Genomic DNA, 9,984 nt, shown 5'->3' with positions numbered 1-9,984 from the left:
GGTACCAGATGGTTTCTATCTGGGATGTGGTTTTCTCGCCGATCCGCTGACGTCACTGGGGGCACGCCCCTTTACCTCCAGCGTCTCCTGCCACGTCACGCGGCTCCTGCCAGGCGGAAACAGCTGCTGAAAACACCCACGTTGTTCATGTTAATGATGTAGAGCCCGACCTCACATACAAAAAAAAAAAAACTAGCACAACTTCCCGGCCGTCGTTGCACGTTGTTACTTCAACTTAGGAAACCGAGCGGACTAACTCTTCCTGTGCGTGTTTTAAAGGTAAGCGGTGAAGCTAGCAGCGCTACTTTAGCATAGCACAACACTGATGTTTCATGTTTCGTGTGAAGTCACAGCTCGGACACTGATCGAGCTGTTTGACAGGACGTGTGAGGAAACCAGGACGTTTTCTGTACCACGTTACGACATTAATTAGACTAGTTATTCGTTGCTATCCGTTAGCTAGCCGATATTATTTGATCCGCCTGGTTAACATGAGCAGATTAAAAGGCGACAGGATGGAGACACTCTTTCTTTTTCTTGCTGTCTAACAAGTCATATTCATATGTGTGTTGCTTGGTGATCGGGAAATGGTGACATCGTCAAAGTGTGATTGTGTTTTGCTGCCATAGAAACCAGATGTAAGACTCGTCCAAGCTCTTAGCTGTGTTTGATTAGATTAAAACTCTCTGTGTCTAAGTCACCACTAACAGCACCACTGTTGTTACCTTGCTTGGTGGACGGATCCTTCTCATGTTACATATCCTGGACTATATCCTGGAAAATGAATGAATGGTGTCACCTCAGAGTGTAGTCAAACAGGGTGTGCATTATATTTCATTCATTTATAGTCAGCCCACTGAAGGATGGCAATAAAATATTGGCAACTTTTTTTTTTTTTTTTTCCAAGTGAACTTGTATTTGTCCGGTCAAAGTTCTGTGCGACTTAAAACAAACATATTCCCAGTCCAGGCTGACTGTACGTTAACTCAGGGTGCAGATCCAGGTTGGTTTCTATTTACTGTGTCGTAACTTTAATATCTTGCATACCCACATTTATGTGTGTGTGTAAGCGTCTTTGGACTTAATTTCTGTGTGTGTGTGTTTCCTAAGCAGAGATTGTGGAATGTTGCTGGACGAGACTCCGCTCTTTGAGCCCTCCCTGCTTCAGGAGTTAGACTGGAGCAGCAACACTGTGTCTTTCTCTCCCCCGATCAACCCATCCAGTCCAGGGGAAGGCCTGGTGGTCAGGCCTCTCTGTATGGCGGATTTCAACAGGGGTGAGTCAGAGACTGATTGGACAACATGTTCCAGACCAGTATTCTTAAGAGAATATGAATCTGGTCACCATTTTGTTATAGATGAAACTGAACAGAAATGAAACTTTTTGACCAACCTGTTTTGTTTCTGTGTTCCAGGATTCTTCAAGGTTTTATCTCAACTTACTCAGACAGGCGATGTCACACCAGAGCAGTTCACAAGTAAGTTCATACACCCCATAATGCTACTTTTGTATGAGACAAAAGTGAGATTCAGATGACGTTGTTCAGAACATTCACCATTAACACATTTTTATTACTTCCCAAAGTATTTAAAATTGGTAATTTTGTGTCAGGACAGTCGTCTTTAGATACATCACATCACAAGTCCCCTCATCAAAAAGACAAATATAACAAGTCAGTGAAGATTAAAAAAACATGTTGTTTGTTGGTTTCCAGAAAAGTTTGAGCATATGAAGAAGACAGGAGACTACTACGTCGTCGTTGTGGAGGACACAAATCTGGGACAAATTGTCGCCACGGCCACATTGATCACGGAACACAAATTCATCCACTCCTGTGCGAAGGTACAATAAATCTTTAATTTCTCTTTCTGTTTCCCATAAAGACCACTCATAAAAGCATAAAAAAAGTTACTTATTATTGTAGTGGTTATTAGAAGGGTAGTAATTATTAACGTTGTTCACCACCATGAACAAAAAAAGTTCCATTTAAGTTTCTATTTTTAAAAATATGTTCACAAAGTATGCAGGTTAAATTTCCAAAGTAAACTTTTGGAATCTTTTTTTTATTGATCTTGTAACAGAAATGAAGACCTCCTCTGTTCTGTTTTTGTTTGTAGAGAGGCCGGGTGGAGGAGGTGGTGGTCAGTGACGTGTGCAGAGGGAAGCAGCTGGGCAAACTGTGAGTAGACCTGTGTGAGCCTGACATAAAGACATTTTGTTTTTAATATTTGTCCCACAAATCTCAACAGACATAAGACATATTTCTTGTGATTTGTGTTGCTTTATTTTAAGCTTTCCTCTCTCTCTCCCTTTCTTTTTAGGTTAGTTTCAACTCTTACTCTCCTTAGCAAAAAACTGAATTGCTATAAAATCACACTGGAATGTGCACCCAAAAACGTGGCTTTCTACCAAAAGTTTGGCTACACCGCCTCAGATGAAACTTACATGCAGTGTCGATTCTTCGACTGAGGACAACGGCGGCTTTATACCTCATTTTTGGGGATAGCGACTACACCTTTATACGTCCACTGACATCAAAACTTAACATTGACAAAGTGTCTTAATAATTGGAAGGAACAGCCCAAGGATGAGTTTGTGATTGTGTCACAGTTGAGTCGTTCCTGAACGCTCAGCCTGATTTCAGCACACCTGAGTAAACATAAATTGTATGTGGAAGCTCTCCGCTCAGTCCGACATCTTCTGCCCTTTTGGTAACCATGGCTACCTCACCAGGGTGGAGCCCTGTCATCACCTTTCCCCACCATATGAAGATTGTCAGTTACTGTAAATGTAATGTCTTATTGTGTTACATTAATGATAAGGAATTTTCTTTTGTACTTCTAATACTAATTACATCTACAACTATAAAGCAACTGTAAGTAAATGCAGTAAATTGCTTGGGAAAGATGGCGCCAAATAACATTATATATCTGGAGCAACTGGATGATTATTCAATTATTTATTACATGTAGCAGCTTCTCAAGTTAACTATAAAACAGTTATGGTTGAGGAATTACTTTATATCATGATTCAAGCATAGTCTCACAGATCTCTGGCACATTGATCATCAAGTCACCAAAGAAAATCTTTGCTTTGTCATTAGAAACTTGCTTCTCTAAGGTACTTTGGGTTTCATTTTTCTAATTTGTCCTCTTCGGACAAAGTGCTCTCTATCCCAGCAGGCATTTCTTTCTTTGACAGTAGTGTTGCTGGATAACTGTAGTGATGGTTCGAACACAATGCATTACTGTCAAGTCAAGACTGTTATAACGTAGATTTCTAGTGAATACAAAGGTTTGTATTTTGTCAGGTGGCAGTGAGGCATTGACGTTCATATATTTTGTATTTAGCAGATGTTTGAAATCTGATAACAACTCTGATGAGAATGGAGACACTTTGTGATGGGAAATGGATAAAAAACTTTTGTAAACAAACTTATTTAAGTTTCATAGTTATGCTGTTAATCTGGAGAACGGGAACATATTTAATGTAATTTATTTCTAAAAATGTAATCAAAATATTCAGTGATCTACTGTGTTTTATTTTATATTTCTACTTGTAAGACAGATACATTTGTACTAGAAAAGTAATCTGTTTTAATAAAAAAAAACAACAACTTCAAATCCTCAGGTGCGACCTTCGGGCACTGCAGGAGGTTTAAACACCTCTGCCATACAAAGGATTCTGGAAACCATATTGTTTTTATATTAATTCCAATATAACTTAATTTCCATAGGTGTGTCATTACAAATTTGTCATACACACTTACATCTCAGCCATCGTCATGTCTGTTTATTTTTTGTCGTAGTTACCCACCACCAGAAGGATGTTAAATAATAATAAATAAATAATAATAGTTAATACACTAACCAACCACTTCATTACGTATACTTGTACAATCCAATGTGATCCAATGTAACGCTGCCATAAATTCTACTTTAATTGAAACTTATGTTTCACTTTTTGTTGACACTGTCATCGAGGTATTAATTTGACTATTATGTTTATAATTGAGGTCGTAGTTTGCAGTAGTCAAATTGGACTGCATTATCTATCTTGGTGTTTCGAAAATTTTGGCTACACGAGAGGGCCGTAATATCAGAAACGCCTCCATACAATGCTGTCCAGTTTGACACTATTGCAAACTATGACCTCAATAATAAAAATAAAACATTTATGGCAGAGCTGTTGTATTGGATCACATTTTAGTTTAAGTGTACCTAATGAAGTATCTAATACCTAATAAATAAAGCTTTATGTTTCAATGTTTGACTGTAAACTATCTTTAATAACATTAAATCATTATAAACCAGATGCTGGAAAGAACAATATAAAGTTGTGAAGTTCAGTATGACATGATACAGAACCACAGTTCAACAGGACTGAGTCAGACTTCTTTTTATTAAGCAGTGAGTTGTTATTTTCCCATTCCTTACTATCCCACATTAAGCCTGATATTAGTCCATAATCCTATTAGTCCCATAATAAAGGCATTAGCTATTCCTCTTCTCGTGTCCTCCACTGGGCGACGTCCTGGCTACTTTCCCTTTTGCCGACTGCCCCATTCTGGTCGTCTACACAAATTCAAGTATTGAAAGTGCATTATTGCAATACTGTCCCGCTGCAAATGCAAAATGCTTTAAATACTATAAAACTGCAAAAAATCTCCGATCAGTGCATACAGCTCAAGAAGAAAAAAAAAAAAAAAAGAAAAAGAAAAGAGTTATCAAAATTGCCCGATCCCCATCAGTACTCCATGTCTCAGACACGAGTGGTCCCGCTCCCGCCCTCGTCCCTTCCCCTTAGAAAAAGTTCAAATATTTACATTTTTAATCCCATTAAAAATGTAAAAAAAAAAAAAATTGAGTGCACTGCGCCACACGGCTAAATATCAGCAAAGCTCATCCGTTTTGTGCTGCTGTGACCTGCATTGCTCCAAAGTCCTCATCCTCCTCCAGGCTGCGTTTACGGCTTCCTGTTAAAAGAAATGCAGAAACAAGAATAATGCTGAATACATTAAGAAAAACACGTTCCTCCTTTATGACCAAGTATGGCAAGTTCAAACAGAAGTTTGCAACTAGACATTTTGATAACTAAACCCTTCAGGATTAAAAGAAACCTTGAACACTTAAAACACACAAAAGTGCTTGAATATTGACGTCTTGTGTCTTTTCCATTAGAAACATTTGTGCCATTGAGAAAATATGAATGAAGTTATAAAATCATCTCCAATGGAACTGCTGGAAAATCTGAGCCTAACTCAAAGCAAAACAATCAGCCATCCCAGCAATCATGCAATTTTTTTAAGTTACAAAACAAGCCAACTTGCATAGCATTCATCAAGGCAGGTGAAGCACGTTTGCAAAGTTTGCACAGTTACGTTTCTTCAATGCATAGTACATTCTAATCATCTAGTCCCATCTAGAGCCACTGTTTGGTCTGTTTCTTTTCCTAAGGTGGTAAAAGAAAAACCTGCCCACGTGTCTCCGAGGCCAACAGGAACCACTGCTCTAGAACATCGTCATTAAACAAAGTTTTCCGGAATCATTCGTGGCTGGGAAATATAGCGGCTCTTGTGCTTCTGTCCGATGACAAGAAGAAACTGGAGAGACGGGACTGAATAAGCAGGTACATTATGTACAAACCTGGCATTCCAGCTTGTAAGGAGAAGGACCTGCCCAACTGCATTGGTGACATCATTTTAATGGTCAATTTGGCTAGGTAGATCGCTTCATATTCCTGGGAAACAGACACTCATTATTACAACTAGGGTTTAGTCATCAGTGTGAGTAATGTACAGTCATGGTGTCTTGTTGTCAGTGGAGCAGTGCCAATGGAAATAAAATCCCCAACCTGTCATGGCTAATATCAGAACATCTATTATTATATTTTATGGATATAGAACATGCTACTACTCATGGTGCTTGCAAGCAACATCAGCTAAATGTGGCCAACAAAGGCTGACGAAAGGACGGCTGCAGAGATGGATATGCATATTTAAGATAGGAAAATCATTTCTGCAGAGTCACACCAGAAGCAGATCCCTTTAAATGAGAAGAGATGTGAGATAACAGATCATTCTGAATGAACATGTTTCACTGCAAATATGCAAATGAGCTGCTACAATATTGTTCATATCCCATATTTCACATTGCTTTCCTTGAGGAATGACGGGTTTAGAGCTTTGACTGCTGAATCATTTTGCTGCAGTCATGAATACAGACACACCCGAGCCATTTGAAGTCCCGGAGGTGAAGGCAGTATATTTAGTTGACTAACAAGGTAGCAATGCATGTATTTATAGTCATGAGGAATGCACTGCACACGTTTACTGACTAACATGGGTTATGATAGTTGATTAATTGTAATTTTAAGCACTGTGAAGACATACCTGTAGCTGATGCACAAAGCCCACATTGGGGTTGATGCAGAACCTTCTCTCTTGGACGTGGCTGAATGCATCCCTACAGAAAGAAAGGTGCGTTATCAATTTAGCTATAAGCACAGGCAGATAATCAAACTGTGCTTATATTCGATTATTATACATGCACACTATTACATCGCTGTTTTATCTGGTTTTCTATGTTTATGCTTAAAGTAGACACAAATTAAAAAGGTATATGTGAGTCATGGCGTTCATGGTTGTCACAGTGGTACAAAAGAAACTTGAATGTGCATTCTACTGGAATACAAAGCTACTATTTAATAGACTCACCTGTACTTCATCCCAAATGTTTCCATAAGGTATGCAATCACTAAGGCAGCACTGAAAGAAGAAATGAAGACAGTTTTATATCACAGCCGTAAATTGGTGCTCTAGTCTCATAATCTAGTTTTTTGAAATTTTGTCAAATTATTATATGCAATTTCCAAGGGTATTTAGGAAACCACAGCACTTCTGTATGATGAAAAAAATCATAAGTAAATGAAGTGAAACCATCGAAAAACAAAAAAAACTCACCTTCTTGATATCCCTGCATTACCATGAACCAGTACCTTTCCTAAAAAAACAAGACAAAACATTGTTGACAGACTTTCCTTCCCTACTTGAGTATGAAAAATGGAAAATTGCGTGCATCCTTACCTCCTGTTGCTAAGCAGCTATCAATAAATTCTTTAGTCTGTTAAGGAGGAGAGTGATATGAGACACAATGTAAATGCGACCTCCGCTCAGTCAAGGAAAAGCTTGCAGGAGAGGAAATGACAAGCCAACTTTGTAACTCACAGTAGGGAAAAATCGTATTATATTTTCCACTGGATTGTCAGCAATATCTAACACAAGGTATCTGCAAAGACAAAAAGTTCATGGGTTAGTAAGAACTTTTCATATGAAACGTAGAGTACGGCACAAAGATCGTCGTAGCTGTTACTTACCTAAATGTATGAGGGAAATTAGGTTTGATAAAATTGGCTTCAATATCTTGGCGGACACACACAATATGCGTTATGCCCCGTCTCTCAAGAATTGGCAGCTAAACACACAAAAGAAGAGAAGTAACATGAGTTATGATAATCTGAGCGAATAAAGTCTCCAATCACCAACAATTAAAATTATGTAGAAATAATTACCTTGCTTTTCATTGCAGCAGAATAGGGACCTAAAAATAGTCCCGGTAATATCTCCTGGAATTAGAGCAGGGCATCAGTAACAACACAAAAGAATTACCTGAACTTATAGATACGCTAAGCCTCTTTAGGATCATAACAAATCATTAGAAAACACTGCATTCAGCTGCCAACAGGACGATCTACAGACCTGTATCAAAGCTCTCGCAGCCATTATTATCCATGCACACCATTACATTGCTTTTTTATGTGGTTTTCTATGTTTATGCTTAAAGTAGACACAAATTAAAAAGGTATATGTGAGTCATGGCGTTCATGGCTGTATCAAAGCTCTCGCAGCCAGTATAATATAGTTCAGTGTAGGCACCTTGAGCCAAGAACTCAATGTGACTGTAGGGATATTTTCAAGGATGCAACCCATATAATACAGTCAATAATTCAACTGATGTTTGATGCAATCATCTGAGGTCCACTGCTTATATATATACATATATATATATATATATACACACACATACATACATACATACATACATACATACATACATACATACACACACAAAACTTGACAAACAACCCTTTCAATAACTGATGAACAAAAGGTTGTAGGCAGGCATTGAAATATGGCCAACACATATTCGTATACAAACACATTAGCCTGGAATTGAATTACATTATTGTGACATTCAATATAGTTTAGAAACAGCTATCAAATGTGGGGGTGGGAGTCCACAGCACACAGTCTGCTGTCAACATGATTCCTCTCGCTACACACTCAATTCACATACCTGCATTTCTCGTCTCATTGGATAAGCCCAGTCCTGTAACAAAAGGGGGGGATTAAAAAAAGCAAGGTTTAGAAAAAGCTGGTTTATTGGTGGAGGCATTTCAGCCAGGAGGAGACGCGGTGAGTAACGAGCAGCAGATTACTTTGTGTACATACGTGGCTAATGTTTGGAGACTGAGCTGCTCGGTGTCGGCTCAGCACCGTTAGTTAGCCACGGAGAGACGCGTGTTTAAGACAACAGACAGTTTTACAGACTCACACAGACATTTCCCTTCGTAGCTGCCGGACAATAAGGCCAGGAGTGGAAGTTAGCTCAGATTAGCCGGACAGACACAGCACATATATCGGCTCAAACGCAGGCTGCCGTGCACTCACCAGAAGGTCCTCCTTGGTCGCGGGCAGAGACGGAAACTGAAGTTTGTTGTCTTCGTCCATTCTGTGTCTGTTCGGGCGCCGCCGGCCCGGCTCTGCCTGCAGGTCTCGATGTTTGTTCGCGGCGGGGTTAGCTGGACAATCGATGCGATTTGTTTTGAGGCTCCACATGCATGTCCGCCATGCTGTCCCCTGACAGATGTGTCACGTGACCGCGCGGCAGATGGGCAAACGGTCTCGTGGAGAGAAGGCGAGCAACGGCGACGTCTCGCGGGCTATGAGTGCACAGCGCCGCGCGGCTCTTCTTCTTCTTCCCTTGTTTTTAATGGCGGTGACACAAACAGCTTCAAGATGCATTACCGCCACCTTCTGGTTTGGAGTGTGAAAAAACTCTACCATTAACTCCTGTGCTTATTAGATTAGATTAGATTAGATTAGATTAGTTTAGATTATTTTATTAGATTAGATTAGATTAGATTAGATTAGATTAGATTAGATTAAACTAGATTAGATTAGATACTATATACTATACTTTATTCACCCCACCACGGGGAAATTTACTTGTTACAGCAGCAAAGTGTAGCATACACTACAGAATTAGAAAAAAAAAGTAGAAACAACAATATCTGTTAGTGTGGTTTCATCGCTTTTTACTTTTAAACACACACTAAAGCTAGGGAGCACGAGGATGTAGTTGACGCGTGTCTTTGTCCAAAAAACTCCACGGTTTTCTTTCTTGTGATTTATTGAAAGTCTTTTGAGCATGACAAACAATAAAACTGCAGTAGTCTAAAAAAATAATAACTCGCCTCCATATTTTACAGCACATATCACGTTACACGTCTCAGCCAATAAGAAGAGTGCAGTTACTATTAACTAACAGGCATTCTTGTAACTTCAATATATGCAATATGCAACAAATCTGCATTATTTATCACCTTATATACCATATACAAAATGGCTCTAACAATATCTATAACCTACACAATAGACACAAAAAACAATCAACCTTCAAAACAGACAAGTACTGACGATAAAAGTGGCATGATATATAAAAAGAGTATCGTAATGTAAAGTGACCATAGTGTAAGAAATATTGCAAAGAAAAGGACCATAATATAAATAATATTACAAAAGTAAGTGGCCATTATATAAATAATAACTGCAAGGTATAAATGAGATAAAATAGAAAAAAGTTGCAATGAGACATGAACAGGAGACTACAACATGATCAGGTGGTACATGTGTTGTAAAGTCT

At 38.8% G+C, this 9,984-nt stretch overlaps 2 protein-coding genes across 5 annotated transcripts; one reads left to right on the top strand and one right to left on the bottom strand.

Annotated features, from left to right (window-relative positions):
- Positions 1 to 113: 113 nt before the first annotated feature.
- Positions 114 to 3,610, top strand: gnpnat1 (glucosamine-phosphate N-acetyltransferase 1). Of its 4 annotated transcripts, none has more exons than XM_027281703.1 (7): positions 114 to 279; positions 908 to 1,003; positions 1,114 to 1,277; positions 1,416 to 1,478; positions 1,716 to 1,843; positions 2,119 to 2,180; positions 2,323 to 3,610. In XM_027281703.1, the coding sequence occupies exons 3-7, from the start codon at positions 1,124 to 1,126 to the stop codon at positions 2,468 to 2,470; spliced, it is 555 nt and encodes a 184-aa protein (XP_027137504.1). In that variant the 5' UTR covers positions 114 to 279; positions 908 to 1,003; positions 1,114 to 1,123; the 3' UTR covers positions 2,471 to 3,610. The 4 variants fall into 4 exon arrangements, with proteins under 4 accessions (XP_027137504.1, XP_027137505.1, XP_027137502.1 ...); XM_027281704.1 differs by having other exon boundaries at positions 1,111 to 1,277; XM_027281701.1 differs by lacking the exon at positions 908 to 1,003.
- Positions 3,611 to 4,383: 773 nt separating this feature from the next.
- styx (serine/threonine/tyrosine interacting protein) lies at positions 4,384 to 9,045 on the bottom strand. The gene is made up of 11 exons (XM_027281700.1): positions 8,730 to 9,045; positions 8,356 to 8,388; positions 7,571 to 7,624; positions 7,376 to 7,473; positions 7,227 to 7,287; positions 7,086 to 7,122; positions 6,963 to 7,002; positions 6,717 to 6,767; positions 6,393 to 6,465; positions 5,647 to 5,740; positions 4,384 to 4,976 (listed from the first exon to the last, which is right to left on the bottom strand). Exons 1-11 carry the CDS (start codon positions 8,895 to 8,897, stop codon positions 4,903 to 4,905), a joined length of 783 nt encoding a protein of 260 aa, XP_027137501.1. The 5' UTR covers positions 8,898 to 9,045; the 3' UTR covers positions 4,384 to 4,902.
- Positions 9,046 to 9,984: the final 939 nt, after the last annotated feature.

Source organism: Larimichthys crocea, chromosome VIII (genome assembly GCF_000972845.2).
Source record: "Larimichthys crocea isolate SSNF chromosome VIII, L_crocea_2.0, whole genome shotgun sequence".
Lineage (NCBI taxonomy): Eukaryota > Metazoa > Chordata > Actinopteri > Sciaenidae > Larimichthys > Larimichthys crocea.
Note: the sequence above shows the minus strand (reverse complement) of the source record. Positions and strands in the feature narration are given on the sequence as shown.

Bases quoted from the DNA above. Each gene is read 5' to 3' on its own strand.
- gnpnat1 (XM_027281701.1), top strand. From the start codon at position 1,124: ATGTTGCTGGACGAGACTCCGCTCTTTGAGCCCTCCCTGCTTCAGGAG. The intron at 1,479-1,715 runs GTAAGTTCATAC...GTTGGTTTCCAG, and splicing joins CACACCAGAGCAGTTCACAA to AAAAGTTTGAGCATATGAAG. The intron at 2,181-2,322 runs GTGAGTAGACCT...CTTTCTTTTTAG, and splicing joins GGGAAGCAGCTGGGCAAACT to GTTAGTTTCAACTCTTACTC.
- styx (XM_027281700.1), bottom strand. From the start codon at position 8,897: ATGTGGAGCCTCAAAACAAATCGCATCGATTGTCCAGCTAACCCCGCC. The intron at 7,474-7,570 runs GTAATTATTTCT...TTGTGTGTTTAG, and splicing joins CTGCTGCAATGAAAAGCAAG to CTGCCAATTCTTGAGAGACG. The intron at 7,003-7,085 runs GTAAGGATGCAC...TTGTTTTTTTAG, and splicing joins TAGCTGCTTAGCAACAGGAG to GAAAGGTACTGGTTCATGGT.